Source organism: Lontra canadensis, unplaced genomic scaffold (genome assembly GCF_010015895.1).
Source record: "Lontra canadensis isolate GAN:19392208 unplaced genomic scaffold, GSC_riverotter_1.0 scaffold88, whole genome shotgun sequence".
NCBI classification, from domain to species: domain Eukaryota; kingdom Metazoa; phylum Chordata; class Mammalia; order Carnivora; family Mustelidae; genus Lontra; species Lontra canadensis.
Window position 1 is genome coordinate 6148645 of NW_022631082.1, and position 16690 is coordinate 6165334.

At 56.0% G+C, this 16690-nt stretch overlaps 1 protein-coding gene across 3 annotated transcripts; it reads right to left on the minus strand.

The window, feature by feature from the left end:
- Positions 1-643: 643 nt before the first annotated feature.
- ELAVL3 (ELAV like RNA binding protein 3) lies at positions 644-15884 on the minus strand. Of its 3 annotated transcripts, none has more exons than XM_032884086.1 (7): positions 15455-15884; positions 8384-8600; positions 7954-8057; positions 4416-4569; positions 4035-4260; positions 3046-3084; positions 644-1551 (listed from the first exon to the last, which is right to left on the minus strand). In XM_032884086.1, the coding sequence occupies exons 1-7, from the start codon at positions 15461-15463 to the stop codon at positions 1200-1202; spliced, it is 1101 nt and encodes a 366-aa protein (XP_032739977.1). In that variant the 5' UTR covers positions 15464-15884; the 3' UTR covers positions 644-1199. The 3 variants fall into 3 exon arrangements, with proteins under 3 accessions (XP_032739977.1, XP_032739978.1, XP_032739976.1); XM_032884087.1 differs by having other exon boundaries at positions 644-1530; positions 8384-8603; XM_032884085.1 differs by having other exon boundaries at positions 8384-8603.
- Positions 15885-16690: the final 806 nt, after the last annotated feature.

Below are 16690 nucleotides of genomic sequence, written 5' to 3' on the forward strand. Positions count from 1 at the left end.
TGGGCCAGGCTCTGGGCCACGACCTCTCGCATGGGCCTGAGGGATGCTATGGGCGTGTCGGTGTCTCCTGGGTGTTGTATCTGTATCTCCATGACGGGTGTCTAGGTTTGTGTGTCCGTGCGTATCTGTCTCTGCTCTCATGTGTCCACGTGGAAACGTTCGCCTTCTGCACCCACCTGTGGCCGCATTTGCCCATGACAGTGTTTTTGACCGTGGCCACGTTTGCGGAGCCCCCCGCTTCAGTCTCCTGTGATTATCTACGTGTGTGTCTGAACGTCTGGTTCTAGCCAACAAGATCCTGAAGGTGTCCGGGGCATGTCTCTGGGTCTGTCAGTGCTTCTGTGTGTCCCTGTGGGGTGTGTGTGTGTGTGTGTGTGTGTGCGTGCGTGTGCGTGTGCATGCCCCCACGTGTCTTTGTGTAGCTGTGTTTCTCTGTGTGGCCCCATGGACCCCCAGCCCCCAAGCCCTGCTCCCTACCCCTGCCCCAGTTGGTAAACATAACCTGCCAAAATATTTTCTTTTTTTTTTTTTGTCTTTTTTTGTGTTTTTTTTTTCAAGTTCAAGAATCCCCAGTAAAAATTCTCCACGAGGTCTTTTTTCCCTTTTTACAAAAATAGAGTTTTTCTTCCCCTCCCACCCCCCCTTTTTTTTTCATTTTGTTTCTGTTTCCAGCCCCTCCCCCTGCACCTCATACTCCATCCAGGGGCTCTGGGCCAGGGATGCCCACACCCCTCCTCCGTTTTGTTTTTTTGGGGATTTTTAAACCTGTCCCCCCTCCCCTCAGGCTCATCTAGGTGTTGGGGAGGCCTGGGCAGGGGGGTCTGGGAGCGCACCCCCAGCACCCCTGCAAAGCCATCCCGTGGAGGGTGGTTGAAGGTGGGGCGGGGCACATCTCTGCTTTCTTTTTAGCCAAAAAAAGAAACAAAAACCATCGCCATGAACAAAACCAAGACGAGAGAGTGAAGAGCCCAGCCTGGGGTGGGGGCAGGAGGATGGGGTGGGGGACCCCCAGGCACCCCCCCATTCCCTGTAGACTCTCCCCCCCCACCCCAAATGCTCACCCTGTGGCTTCCGCAGGGACGCGGGGCCCTCGTGCCGTCGGTGGTCTGCCTGCGCTGTCTCTCTCGGGGCCCCTCTCTCTCTCTCTCTCTCTCTCTCTCTGCTGCCCGGGGAGGGTGGGGAGGGCGGGCGGCCGTGGCTCAGGCCTTGTGCTGTTTGCTGGTCTTGAAGGACACCTGCAGCACGCGCTCGCCCAGGCGGTAGCCGTTGAGGCTGGCGATGGCCATGGCAGCTTCGTCGTAGTTGGTCATCGTGACGAAGCCAAAGCCCTTGCACTTGTTGGTGGTGAAGTCGCGGATGACCTTGACGTTGGTGACTGCCCCAAAGGGCCCGAACAGCTGCCACAGCACGCTCTCGTCCGCCTCCGGCGACAGGTTGTACACGAAGATACACCAGCCAGCGCCTGCCGCACCCCCCGACAGGCCCACGCCTGCGAGGCCACTCATGCCGTCGATGGCGATGGGCGAGAACCTGGCGATGAGCGACAGGGGACTACTTTGGGGGTCACGCGGGCTCTGCCCTGACCCCCGGCACACCCCTGAGCCCCTGGGACCCCTGACACCGTCGTGACCTCAGACTGTGCGGTGATCCCTGCGTTGTCCTGACCCTGCCGTGGTCTCGTGACCTTTGCCCCTGACCCCACCAGAACCTCCATACTGACCTGCAGCTGTGGCCTGAACTCTGACCTGCTCTGAATGTCAGGCCCTCACCCAGTCCTGCCAGGAGCCTCCAGCTACACCCGGACCCCCTAACCTCTGACCTTACTGGGTCCTTGGCCCGGCCCTGTGGACCCTGGCCCCTTCCCCACTCCTGATGAACTACCCCTCCCTAGGGACATGTTCCCCCCCACGGACCGCACCCTACCACCCCTCCCTGACTAGAGGCCCCCCACCAAGGGCAGCGCTCATCCCAGGCGGAGAGAGTGGCTGGAGGAGCCCCCCACTCTGGGACCAGGTCTCTGACTCATAAAGCAGTCTGCTGTCTTCCTCTGCCTCTTGCCAGACTTTTCCTGCTCAAATTGTATATTTAGGATCCACTCCCCTTTTTCTGCAAGGTTTTGCTCCATCCAGAATGGCTCCCAGCGCGGCAGCCCCGGAGGGGGTTTGTTGACTGACTGTCAGAGGGCCCGAGTGAATGAACAGACAGGACTGGCTCCACCCTCGTTCCTCACTGCCTCCCTACAGTCTGGGCCTCGCTCAGCTCAGAGCGGGCCCCAGTGGGGACGAACAGCTTGCTGGCTGGCACCCTGGTCACGTCCACAGTCTCAGCAGGGTCCCCGTCACCCCCTTTCCTGCCCCCTTCACAGCCCTGTTCACTGTTCCTCTGTCTCCTGCCCCACTAGGCGGAGATAATGAATAACGATAACAATAATCACAGGAGCTGCTGCCTTTTATTGAGCGCCCACTACGTGCCAAGCGCTGTGCTCAATGCCACGTCGTCTCCACGGGAGACCAAGTCTGGCTGGCCCACGTTGGGTCCCCAGCCCCAAGCCCAGTGCCCGGCACTCAGTGTGTGCTCAACAGCTCCCCATGCAGTAAACGCAGGGACCCTCTCGGGGGCAGGAATGTGGACAACGTCATGCGGGCCACAAGGTCCAGCCCAGACTCGGGGGTGAAAGGGGGCATTCTGTGACCCTCAGCAAAGACCATTAACAGTGGCAGATGGGACTCGGACAGTGTGGGAACCAGGGGGCATGGCTGTGACTGGGCCCATGGCCATGACCCCTTCCATGGGCTGGAGAGCACCCTGGAAAGGCCCTCCTGGGTCCGAATTCCATAGTAGCTCTTCCCAGGCATTTTCTAGGCTTCATAGCCTCTAACTCTCCTAATGGACACGCGACTGACTCCCTGACCCCAGACAGGGGGCAGACACAGCTAAGCCGGCAGTCCCCAGGGGGAGGTGGGGGAGGGTGGGTTCCAGCACTGGGGCAAGAGTCCGAGGAAGGACAGTGGGGAGCTGGGGGCAGCAGGGTGGGGGCACTGTTACCTCTTGACTCCGTAGGCCATGTTGAGCAAGTTATCCAGCCTGTGGAAGCAAAAAGGGTGGTCACCCATGGCCTCTGGCCACACCCCCAGCTGTGACTCTGGCTGGCCCTGGCCTGACTGCCCTCCCCGCCCCCCCCCAGCAGGCCAGCAGCCCGGCCCTGCCCCCACCCGCCTGCTCCCCGCCCGGCTGGACACCGCCTGGCACGGAACCGTGGTCACTCAGGCACTGCCTCTCGCCCGCCCTGCCTCTGCCTGGCCTGTGCCCGTGTCCTGTCCTCCCCATCCCAGCCTGCCCAGTCCCACTTGCCTGCCCCTAGCCTGTGGGGCTCAGGTCCCCAGAAGGGGAGGTTCAGGTCTCTTTGGGGTAGTGCCTGGGCTAGGCAAGTGACAACATGTCATGGTGCCTCAGGGTCCCTGTTTGTAAAATACAGGCACTCCTCTCCCATGAGCACACAGCATGGGACCCCCAGCCCTGAGAAGAGGGGGACCCCGATCAGGTGACTCTAAAGTATTTTTTTTGTTGTTGACTCTAAAATTCAAAAATTTCGGGTTCCTGGGTGGCTCAGTTGGTTAAGCATCTATCTTTGGCTCAGGTCGTGATTCCGGGGTCCTGGGATTGACTCCCCCTAACCCACCCCCTTTGAGCTCTCTGCTCAGCTGGGAGTTGGCTTCTCCCTCTCCCTCTGCCCCTCTCCCTCCCCCTGCTTGCACTCTCTCCCTCTCTCTCTCTAATAAATCTTTACAAAAAATAAAAGTCTTAATGCCGATGCCACTCATAGTGCCCTGCATACATTGAGTGCCTGCTGTGTACAAGGGCTTGGCCTCAGCATCTGACATACTCACACATTTCCCCTTTGCTGCCCTCAGTGGTCCCATCATGTGGACACCCTCCCAGGGTCCCTCTGCCCTGCAGGAATGGTGTTCAGGGAGGGTGGTTGCAAGGCCTGGACCCCCCCAGCCTGTGGGGGTCCAGAGTGCCTGGGGCCTTACCGGAAGCGCTGCGTCTGATGGTGTAGGGGGCCTGCGTAGCGTCGGGCTGATGACTGGTAGAGGTGAGTGAGCAGGGCCTGGCCAGTCTTCTGACTTGGGTTATTGGCGAACTTGACCGTGATGGGCTCCGCCGCACCCAGCGGCTTCTGCCCGTTCAGTCCTTTGATGGCCTCCTCAGCCTCAATCCTCTTGTCAAAGCGAATGAATCCCACACCCCGAGAGACACCTGTCAGGGAGTGAGGGCATCCTGAGGACACTGCCCCCTGATGTGACCCCCTTTCCCACTTCTCCGCCCCCGCCATGCCCGTCTTCTCCACTTTGGTCCCACCTCCGTGCCTTTGCCCGGTTCCCAGCCAAGTGCATCATCCCTGGCAGCCTGACCTGTGACCTGGTCCACCAGGATGCGGGAAGTGATGATGCGGCCATACTGGGAGAAGAGCTGCTCCATTTCCTTCTGGCTCATGGTCTTGGGGAGTCCACTGACATATAGGTTAGCATCACGGATGGATGCAGAACTAGGTCTGGCATAGGACACCTGTAGGGAGGGTAAGTGGACAGAGGTGAGGGAAGACCCGTTTCACAGATGGGGAGACTGAGGCCATGTCTTGGCCACCAGCGAGCAGCAGAAGTGCCTCACCTGTTCATGCAATAAATATCTCTCAAGTCATCTCCGTAGGCAGTGCTGAGGGCTTGAGGGAGGGGCCGTGGCCGTGGCCGTGGTTGATAATGTGGCCTGGCCTCCATAAAGTGGAAGGGAAACCTGTCACTGGGTCCCGAGGTGGCACATGTCTCCCTGAGGACCTCGAGTCCCCAGCTCCTGCTCTCACACCATACATTCCGTCAACAAGTCATTTTCCGTTCCTTTGGAAAGTGAGCCCGGGACTCTGGCCCTTTTCTTTCTGACCATCCCGGGGCCCTCGGGGTCACTCGGGTCTTTAGCTGCCAGCTCAATGCTGATGACTCCCAAATGTCCGTCCCCAGTGTGGGCCTGACCCCCAAGCTGCATACCTGTGTGACACCTGCCTCTGGGCACCCCCGAGGTCTCGCAGGGGATTCCACTCAGTGAGGCTGCATCTAGCTCCCAACTGTCCCCAAGAACGCCCCAGTTCAGTAGTGGTAGTTTTATCCTTCTGGGTGCTCAGGTCCCCAACCTCCGTTGTCCCTGATGCCCGTCTTTTACACCCACATCCAATCTACCATCGATTCTTCCTCATTACCCAGAATCCACACTTGCCCCCACTTCCACTGCTGCGTCATGGCCCACCATGGCTCACCCAGGCCAGTACAGCAGCCTCTACTCTACCCTGGTCCCCACTCCCACCCTAACCTCCCGTCTCTTTCCACCACAGCTGCCAGAGGGCGCCTGTGAGCAAATGAGTCAGGGCACATCCTTTCTTTGGTCAGAACCTTCTGTGGCTCCCACCTTCCCCAGAGTAAAAGTCCTTCTCACAGCCCACAAGGCCCTGAAACCTGCCCATCAGCCCACCCCCTCATTCTCATCTCTGCCCAGAATTTCTGTTTCAGCCACACCAGTCTCCTCCGTGTTCCCCAAACACACCAGGCACATTTCAGTCTCAGGGCCTTTGCTCTGGCTGTTCCCCTCGGCCTGGAACACCCTTCCTCTCCTTTCTTCTTCCAGTCTCAGCTGAAGTGTCCTCCCTGTCCTCTTCCATCTGAATTTGGTCCTCCGCTCCTACCCACCCCTGTCACTCTCTGCAAGCACTTCTCTCAGTGGTGAATTAGAAACGTTTTAGTATGATCATTCGATTTGTGTCATTAATTACGGTCCAGCCCAACAATGAAACTCTCTGCAGCTGTTTTAAAAAATGGTGGACATGTATATTTATTTCCCAGAAACAGTGGTGAGTATTGTAAACGGGGGGAAAGAAAAGTCCATTTATAGAGCAGCCTGCGGTGTGAGATGTGACCCCATCTCATTGTGTGCTTATTCGTGTCCTGGAAACACAGTCTGGGGGGGCCACCCCAGATGCTAACAGGTTGACCCAGAGCTGGCGGGGGCCCTGGGGGGCACGAGCTTCTCTTTCCACTTATTTCTGCCACTGTCTATCTTCTGTAGCCTTCTAAATTAACCTCTGGGTAGATAAGGGTCATTGTCAAGGGCCAGGCTTTTTGTTTGGCGTGGTGAGCTGGGAGGGCATAGAACTTCATTAGAAATGACTAATTAAAAAACTAACAAAAGGCGAACATCGGGCTGGGGGGTGGGGGTCAAGGTGAAGGCACTCCTAGGCTGGAGGTAGAGGGGTTCTAATTAACGCAATTGTGCGCACCTGGGGTCCTCCAGGAAACAAACAGAAACCCATCAGCTGCTCTTCTCCCCGGTAATATTCATTCAAAATCACAGCCACATACTCGATGGTTTCCACTCTGGCCCACAGGGCTGTGAGTTTTGAGGCGTGAGGGCTTGTTGATGAATCAGACTTAAGGGTGAGGGGAAGATAGGCCTGAGCTCCTGGGTGGGTGTTTGGGGTAATCAGGGCTCATTTGAGGCACTGAGTAGGACTTCTGGGGTATTTCCCATCCCCCCCATGATGGGGGCTGACCCACGTCCCTCAGCTGGGTGTGGGCTCAGCAACACCCCCTCACCAGGATAGGACAAAGGCAGAATCTGCCAGAACACCCGGTTGGGACTGACCACACAACTGTGCCGCCCAAGCAGACACACACACACACACACACACACACACACACACACAAGGCCACCCCACGCTCTGCACGGCCCCAGTGCCTAGACCAGCAGAAGGGTGACTCAGGCTGCAAAGACATTCCCAGAGGCTCTGGGGTTCTTGGATAAGCACAGTTAAGAGTCACAGAACTACACCGGTCACCACCGCACAAACCCACATCCCATATGGGGCACAGCCAGACACACCCACACAGCCCCACCAGGTCACGGCCAGAGTCACAGCGTGTCACAAAGCACCCGAGCGATAAACACCACGTCCCACAGACACACAGTGACACAAAGTCTGTAATAGCCGGACTCACGTGACAACAGACACACAGTCATGGTGTCCCACAAACACAATGGCTCACAGCCCAGGGTATCGCACACACACGCTCACTCAGGGCATTGCGTGCATACAGTGGCCCTCTGGATTTGTCGCTCTCATGCCCCAGGGCTTCTGAGTCTAGTTGGCCATGGAGCGACCCATCAGGTCATGACCTCATCCTCCCCCACAGCGCACAATGGGGAGAGGGAGAGATTCCTGCACCTCTGTTCCCAGAGAGAACTGGGGGCCAGATGGGCACCCTCAGCTCAGCCTCCCCCAAGGTTCCAGAGCAGATTTGTGGGGTGGAGTCCAGACACCCCCAGGCGAACCTAGAGAGGGGGGTTTCCATGGCGATCCCCCTCCAGGGAATCTGGGCTAGCAGAGTCCCAGCTGCAGCTGCTGAGAGGGGAGGTCTTGGGGGGGAGGGGCGTTGCACAAAGGTGGGGGAGGGGCTCGCCCCTAACCCCGCCCTCCCAGACCCTAATTAGGCTCCAGATGGCAGATGGGGCCCCCACCCCTCCTTCATTTCCATGACAAAGGCAAGGGGGACTGCCCAGACGACCCTGGTCACTCTGCTACTGCCAATGGTATGGCTACCTCCCTGAGCTACCAGAGAATGTGCGGCTGGTATTCTGACAAATAAGGAAACAGTTTCAGAGAGGCAGAGACACTGGGCCCCCGATGCCCAGCTAGGAACCCTTGGAGGAGAGTTTCAACCACTCAGGGGATGAGCCATGGAGAGGGGTGGGTGGCAGTGGGGAAAAGGGTGTGTGGCGAGGGTGAGGGGCTGTAGGGGTTCAGTGGCAGTGAAGGGGGCAGTCCGAGAGGGCAGTAATACAGGGGATTGGGGACAGTCGCAGACGGGCAGTCATGGGGGATGGGCAGCAGAGGGAAACGAGGGCACTAACCTTGATGGTCTTCGTCTGCAGTTTGAGGCCGTTGAGGGTGCTGATGGCTTTGTCTGCATCGTTGGGATCAGAGTAGTTCACAAACCCATAACCGAGGCTCTGCCCTGTGGGCAGGACCAGAATGATGACCTCCCCAGACCTACCAGTGTCCTCCCAGACCCGGTCCTGAGAGGCTGACTGCCATCACTCAAGGTTATGAGACACAGGATCCCCACCTTACTGTTCCCTGAGAGTACTACCTTGTCCCCAGGACACCTCCGATACCCCAGAATCCTGCCTGCCCCCATCACCCCAGAGATACCCTGCCAGGGGTCACACCTGTCTCCCCATCACACCTCAGATTCCCCAGGGTGCTACCTGCCCCCACCACACCAGTACTTCTGAGACTATCACCTCTGTCCCCTCCCTCCCCACCTGCCAGCAGCCACACCTGTGATCTTATCCCGAACCAACTTGCAGGATTCGATGTCACCAATGCTGCCAAAGAGACTCTTGAACTCATCCTGGGTCATGTTCTGGGGCAGGTAGTTGACGATGAGGTTGGTCTTGCTGTCATCAGTGGCTCCATTTGTACCAAGGAGTGGCCCGTTGGGCAGGGCCGGGCCGGCCGGGCCCCCCGCCACCTGAGACTCCATGGCCCCGAGTATCTGCTGGAGACAACAGGCCACACCCGCTCACGGCCCAGTCCCCACACAGGCATCAGTGGGAGTGAGAGGGGCTCAGTGGTGATGGATCAGTCAAGTCTGACATGGCTTAAACATGGAGAGAGGAGAAGTATTATTCTAATAATCTCTTCCACTCCTCCAGCATCAGGCATGCACCTTACATGTGATTTTACTTTCTATGTTTACTTGCTATGCTTGCTAGGTTTGCCTGTTTGTCTAAAATCAGTCTGTGCATTTCTAGAAGAAGATGAACACTCTTGTCTTCAGAATAAGAAATATAATACCTCCCTGACAATGTCCTGCCCTCCTCCCACCAAAGGGAATTCCTATCCCAAATGTGTTAATATTTCTTTTGTTTCATGCATAATTATCCCCCTAGACATTTATCCCCCTCCCCCAGTTTTTCCACTGAGCTGTTTTTTATTATTATTTTTTAAATGAATTTATTTGAGAGAGAGAGTGAGTAGGGGCAGAGGGAGAGGAAAAGAGAGAATCTCAAGCAGACTCCCTTCCACCCAGCACTGAGCCTGATGTAGGGCTCAATTCCACAACCCTGAGATCATGATCTGAACTGAAATCAAGAGTCGGATGCCCAAGAGACTGAGCCACCCAGGAGCCCCAATTATTATGATTTTTTTAAAAGATTTTATTTTTAAGGGGCACCTGGATGGCTCAGTTTGTTAAGTATCTGCCTTTGGTTCAGGTCATGATCCTGGGGTCCTGGGATCAAGCCTTGCATCCGATTCCCTGCTTAGCGGGGAGTCTGCTTCTCCCTCTGCCTCTCCCCCAGCTCATACTATCTCTCTCACTTACTCTCTTTCTCTCTCAAATAAAAAATAAGGGCACCTGGGTGGCTCAGTCTGTTAAGTGTCTGCCTTGGACTTGGATCATGATCCCAGGGTTCTGGGATTGAGTCCCACATGGGGCTCCCTGCTCAGTGGAGAGTCTGCTTCTCCCTTTCCTTCTGCTCGTGTTCTTTCTCTCTCTCCAAAAAATGAATAAAATCTTTAAAAAATCAATAAAAATTAAAATAAAGTCTTTTAAAAACATATTTTTAAGTAATCTCTACATCACATGTGGGGCTCAACTCACAGCCCTGAGATCAAGAGTTGTGTGCTCTGACTGAGCCAGGTAGGTGCCCTTGAGCTATTTAAATATACAACATAATAACATCAGCAAATAATGACAGCTTTATTTTTTTAATCTCCAATCTACACCTGTTATTTATTTTTCTTGTCTTATTGCAGGGGCTACAGTGCAATAGTGGCTTTTTTATTCATGATGTTAAATGAAATGCTTTAAACATTTCACAGATAAATTTGATTTTTGCTGTGGGTTTTCACTTATAAACGTTTAATTTTATTCTTATTACCCTAAGATGATTTTTTTAAAAGAATGGATGTTGAATTTTATTTAACGTTTTTTCCCCCTGCATCTATTTCTTAATAATTGACATATAATATTACATTAGTTTCAGGTGTGTAACATAATGACTCAATATTTGTATGTATTGCAAAATTATCTCCACGATAAGTCTAGTCAACATCCATCACCATACATAGTTATATTTTTTTTTCCTGTGATGAGAACCTCTAAGATCTACTTCTTTAGCAATTATCAAATAAATTCTTCATGTATTTTACATATAAGGACCACACAGAGAAGAATTTTAAGGCCACATCTGGGCTCAGCAGGAAACAGTGCTGGGATTATCTGTAACGGACGTAGGAAGGTAAAGAAGCCAGCGTTTCCTTAGGTATTCTCAGATGGCACGGTTGGCAGATGGGTGCCCTTACTTGAAAAATCAAATCGATTGGTAGGGTTTTCCAAAAGGGATGAATTAGGAAGGATTAGAAGCCATATTCAGTTTCAGCACGAGAGATCACTGTGATTGATTAGCAATGTCTTTGAGGCTACAGAATTAGGAAGTCAGCAGGTACATTTTATCTCAGCCTTCCCTGAGCCAAAACACAATACCATACTTGTTCCCAAATATTGGGCCTCCTGTGTGCCAGGCACAGTGCAAAGCCCTCTATAAGCAATGTTTATTTATTTTTTTTTTCTTATTCACAACCACCCTGAAAAGAGAGCTTAATTTCCCCTGCCTAACAGATGCTGTGAACTGGATGGCTGTGTCCCCTCAAATTCATATGTTGAAAACTTAATCCCCAACGTGATGGTATTTGGATGTGGAGCCTTTGGGAGGTAATTAGGTCATGAGGGTGGAGTCCCCATGAATGCGATTCATGTCCTTATAAAAAGGGGCAAGGATGGGGTGCCTGGGTGGCTCAATCAGTTAAGCGTCTGCCTTCGGCTCAGGTCATGATCCCGGGGTACTGGGATGGAGCCCTGCATGGGGCTGCTCCCTGCTTGGCAGGAAGCCTGCTTCTCCCTCTCCCACTCCCCCTACTTGTGTTCCCTCTCTCATTATCTCTCTCTCTGTTAAATAAATAGAATCTTAAAAAAAAAAAAAAAGGAGGGGGGACAGGATAGAAATCTCTCTCCACCAGGTGAGGACACAGCAAGAAGAGGTCCATCTGCAAAGCAGGGAGCAAGTCCTTACTAGGAAGCAACTCAGGTGGTACCTTGATCTTGGACTTCCCAAGCTCCAGAAGAAGATTTATGAGAAATAAATGTCTGTTGTTTAAGCTCCCCAGTTTATGGCATATTGTTAGAGCAGCCTAAGCTGACTAAGACACCAGAGGGGGAAAGTGAAGTTCAACAATGTTTTAAAAATTACTAAAGGTCATGCAGCTTATAAATGGCGAAACGGGGATTTGCACAGGAGCGTTTCTGATCGAGTGTCTGCATTTTCAGCTTCCACTGCCAACGGAAGAATAGTGCTAGCCCTAACCTTTCTCAGCTCCGTGTCCTCGGGTAGGCTGCATAATGCTCCTGGAGCTCTGCTCCACTTTGCTGCAAACTCCAAGTTATTGGCACAGTGACCCCAGGGAAGGATCTAAAACCACACGTGGGTGCAGCTGGAAAGTATTCTGGGATCAGGTCTGCCATGGGGACAATCACAGGAAGCAGCTTGTCGTGTCTGCCATCCCTGTTTCGCAATCCCGGCTATTAATACTGGTTCTGCCCCATTGACATCTGTGGGCCAGGCACCGCGCGTTGCGAAGTGCTCCCAGGCATCATATCACGTATTTCTCCCAGTCATCTTTAGAGACAGCAACAGTCTCCATTTTATAAGTGAGGCAACCGAGCCCAGAGACGCTGAGTGATATCAATGGCGAATTCGATCTCAAACTTGGCTGTGTTGGACTCCAAAGCTGTTTTTAACGAGAGACCAAAGCATGAGGGCGGCTCTGGCACCTTACAGGTGTGTGTCCTCAGGGATGACCTTAGCTCTTCTTCGAGCCTCTGCTGCCTTTCCATTTACTCTTATTAAAAGGATGGCACAGAGGGTCAACTCCCCTACATCTCCAGTTGGTTGAGCGTGGCTGTCCGGGGGCTTTTGGGGGAGTTAGTTATTCTGAAGCCACATCCAGACTGAGCAGGAACACACCCCGGGGGTTGATTAGCAATGTCTGCCACAGGCACTTGCCATAAAACGGGAATGCACACTACAGAGCCTCGTCCAGTTTCGTAAGGTTAATACTCCACTGATGGCCACGTATTGAGGCCCTGCTATATGCCAGACAAAATCCTTTCTGTGACAATTTCTTGGCAATTCTTCCAACATCGAACATTATGGGACTCTTTCCTTCATTTACCAGAAGAGGAAACTGAATCTCGATGAAGGGTTTAGGAATTTACACAAGGCTGGGTGTCATGCAGATGGTGGATCAAGAATTCAAATCAGGAGGTTGGCCATCAGAGCCCACTTTACTAGTGGCCAAAAAGGCCAATAATAGTAAAAAACAAAACAAAACAAACAAACAAAAAACAAAGTGAAACTGAACCCGTACTCTACACCTAGCCCTGGCATCATGACATTTAAACCCACTCTGTTGGCTGAGTCTATCCATTGAATTCCACAAACATTTACTGGGTACCACCACGTGCCAGCTTCAGGCTCCAACCTCCTCACTGTGTATCCGCTGACACATCGCCTCTCTGGGTCTCTGTCCCAACACTAAAGATATGGCACCAAAGTTCCCCATGCACGAAGATGGATTCTGAGTTCCCGTCTGGGCTTGGCAAACTAGAGTTCTGTGATTGGTTGATGACGTCTGCTATGGGACACCCCCCCCCACCACCAAATAATTAGCAGTACACGAATCGCTGTTTCAGGACCCAGCAGGTTGCAGCTTTGCAACCCCTACTATGTGCCAGGCACTGAGCAGGTGCAAAGGTTTCACTGACTTCCCACAACCACACTGAAAGCTGGAGGTCATCTGTTCCATTTCTCTCATGGAGAAATTGAGGGTCAGAGGGATTTGTGATTTGCCTGGGAGTGACCGGCGGCGGAGGTAGTGATGAGGTTTGACTACTGATCTGATTATCCCAGAGCGTACAGAGCCACCCCAAATGTCCTCAACTTGGATGGGGTTAAAAGGTAATTGGGATCTTGAGGCCCAGCCGACTAATCTCCCCAGCACCCCATCTCCCTCCCATCTGTGCCAGAGCTTAGCAGGATCAGTGTCGCGTTTCCTCTGCAGCTCAGCCGGCTGAGCCGCTAATAGGGATCGGATTGGTGGAGATCACACCCGCCTGGCCCCAGCCCATGGCAAACGTGTGGCCTGGGATGACTCGGGGATCGCAGGGACCTTGGAGGGCTGTCCCATGTCAGGAGTGGAGGGGCGAAGTCAGAGGGGAGGATCCAAGATGGGGAGGCAGAGATGATCCGGGAGCAATGGAACCTTTCCTCCCAGTCTCTCCAGCTTTTCCTCTGGCTCTCTCTCTCTCTTTCTCTCTCCCTCTTTCCCCCCTGTTTCTCTGTCCTCCTGTCCCCTCTGAACCCGTCTGTCTCCCCCTCCCTTTCTCTGCTATTCTTTCTTCAACTCTTTTGCACCATTACACATACATATGACATATGGTTTTTGCAGGGAACACATCTGAGGTCACTTGTTCTGTAGACCCTCCTGTGACTGACCCCTTTGGCCCCAGCTGTGACCCCCTGGTCCCAGTAGCAGTGATAGATGCCTGGATACTGGCCACAATAGGGCATTGAGTGACTATACATGCTAAGGCTGGGCCACCACGTGGTGCTAATTAGACTTCTCACTTCTGGGTCCTTCTTCTTCCATATATATAGGGCCCTCACTGTCTTAATTTATCCCCTCACTTCCTCCCAGATTGTCGCCCTGGTGGACTTTGGCCGAAGTGCCCTCCAGGGGAGTAACCAGGCCTTCCAAGGTTTCAAGGCCCTTCTGTGACCTCTGACCACACCCTCGCCCCTTTGTGCATCAGTTTCCCTCTTTCAAATGAAGGAACTGATCAGAGGAATGGATGATGGACAGCTGTGCGGGTTCTGAGGGTCCTCAGGAGGCTGCACTTACGTTCCTGAGACTGGGTTAGCCGCCCGAGGCCCAGAGAGAGGAGGGTGCCTGCCTAAGGTCACACAGCAGGGAAGCATGGCCTCTCGGTCCTCCTTTCTCCGAGCCAGGTGGGCGGGTCCCAGGGTTCCATGCAGGGAGGGAGTGCTGAGCATCCCTCCACCCACTGTGCTCGCCAAGACTCCAAGAAGAGACCCAGAAAGAGACACAGTGCACAGAGACACACACACACACAGACCGGAAAGACAGTGAGTACGGAAGAAGGAGGCCTGGGCGCTGGGACCAGACAAAGGACGCGCGGCGGCGCGGGGAGCGGAGTCGCGCGGCGGGGGCGGGGGTGGAGCCGGGGTGGGGCTAGGACTGGCCAGCCCCGCCCCCGGGATACGCCCGGGTTGCCGAGTGGAAATCCGAGGGCTCGGGCGAGGCCGGGCCCTAGGGGCCCAAGGGGGCGGGGCCCAGATGGGCGGGGCAGGGGCGTGGTTATACAGGGCGTGGCCGGGCGTGGCCGCGGGTTCGGGAGCTGACCAGCTCGGTGGTTGCTGAAAGCATCGGGAGTGGGGCAAGCGGCGCGGGCGGGCGGGCGCTCTCAAGGTCACCCCGAGGCCCAGGGCCCTGGCGGGGTGGGGCGCCTGGCCCTGGGCTAGGAAACATCCCTGAGTTTCTTACCCCATCCCCCGTGAGGCGGGGGCCCAGGAGTCAGGAAGCCGCCCCCACCCCCCCACCCCACCCCCCGCAGGCCCTCCTCTCCCCTCCCCCTCCCCGAAGCCTGAGGCGCCCGCGCGAGGCTACGGCCCGCTAAGAAGCTCCGAGAAACAAAGGGACGCGGCGGCAGCGGCGGCAGGCCCGCGGGGCCTCCGGGCGCGCCCCCTCCTCTCCCCTCCCCGCTTGCCGCAAGGTCGACAGGCTCGAGGACGAGACGCCCGGTTCCCCGGGCGCGGCCAGGGCCCCGGGCGCGCGATCCGACGCTACCCGCTTTCCCGGGGTTCTCGGGGACGGCTTGCCGCCTTTTCCTGGCCCAGCACCAGTGACTGGGGCCCTGTGTTTGGCTGGGCGGCCTGCGGGGTCCGGGCCTGAATGGAGAAGGCATCCTCCGCCGCTGCGGCCCCTCCCCCATCAGGCCTGCTGGAGGGGGGCAATCCCGCCCCCAGGGCGCCCTAGGACGCCTCTCCGAATCAGAGTTCGGCTCCCTAAGGCCTCTCAGGCCAGACTCTATGCGTCCCCAGCACTCTGGGTGCGGCCCAGCCCACTCTCAGGGCCCGAGGATCGGTCCTACCCCCCCACCGGGGCCTAGCTAGGCCTGGTCCTACCCCCCCCCCCCGCCATCTCCGCGGAGCCTGTGCCTAACCCCTCCCCAACCAGGTTCCATCTCAGCGACAAGGGAATACCTACAGTGACCATTCTTGTGTGCCCAGCGGGCGCGGTCCGTGTTGAGGGCGGCTCCGGGGGTCGTGCACTCCTTGGGGGGCGCTCGATGCTCAAGCCGGGGTCCTGCCCGGGCGGCCTCTGGCGCGGCCGCTGCAGAGGTGTAGATGAAGGCGGCGGCTCCCTCGAGGGCCGGGGACGGGCCCGAGCCCGAGGACGCGCGCGCGGATAGCCGGGCCCCGGGGTGGCCTGCGGGCGGCAGGGGATGGAAAGAGGGAGCGGACGCGGGATTGAGAACGTCCCCTGCGCGGCCCCGCGGGGCCCGGGGAGGTTGCGCTTCCTGACAGAGATCGCGGCGCTCTGCCTTTCGCCGCCGCCCCTCGGCCGGGCCTGTCCGGTCCTGGGTGCTCAGTCCTCTCCCCTCGCCCGCCCTCCCTCCCACCCTCCAGCCCGCGCTGCGCGCTCCGCGCTCTGGGCCGCGCCGCCGCCGCCCCCAGCCCTTTATAGGAGCAGCTGCCAGAGCCGGCGTCCCTTATTGGCTGCGACAGCTGAGCCCCGCCTCCTCCCGGCGCCCGACGGCTCGGCAGGTGGAAACGAGCGCGCGCTGGCTGGGACTCCGCACCCCCAGAAAGCACGCCCTAGGTGCTCGGGTTGCCAGATTCGAGCCCCTTTGCCCCGTAGACCCTGCTCCCTACATTGCCGCCCCTTCTCGGGCGGGCTTTCTGCCGAAAAGACAGGGACGGGTCCCCTCCTCTGTCCAACACTCTGAGCTCTTGGAGGGAAGAGAGCGAGGAGATATCAGTGGCCCGATTGGACGAACTTCCGGAGTTGCTGTCCACCAAGAAGACTGGAAAGGGATGAGGAACCAAGATTTCTATGAGGAGAGGCCCAGGTCCCCAGATTTGGGGCAGTAGGTGTAGCCCCCCAAGACTAATGGAGAAAGGTGGGGGGTGGCAGGAGCTCTTGTCTGCCTGCGGAAAGAACTGGGACCCTGCAGCTTTTGAGTGGGCTAGGTTCAAAAGATTCGTTAGAAAGGTGGGGACTGGCATCCCACAGTGCAAGGGCACCCGGCACTTATCCAAGGGGGGGGGTGGAGAAGTTTGGGGCTTAGGATTCCAGACCACACCCACTGGCGCACTGGGAAACCACTGGGCCTTCTCAGACCCCATAAATTTTTGGTGGGCGGATCTGTTGTATAAATGTCCTGGCTTTCCGGGCTCGGGATTGGCGCGCCTGTGGAGTCACGCTTCTTCTCAGCTAGGA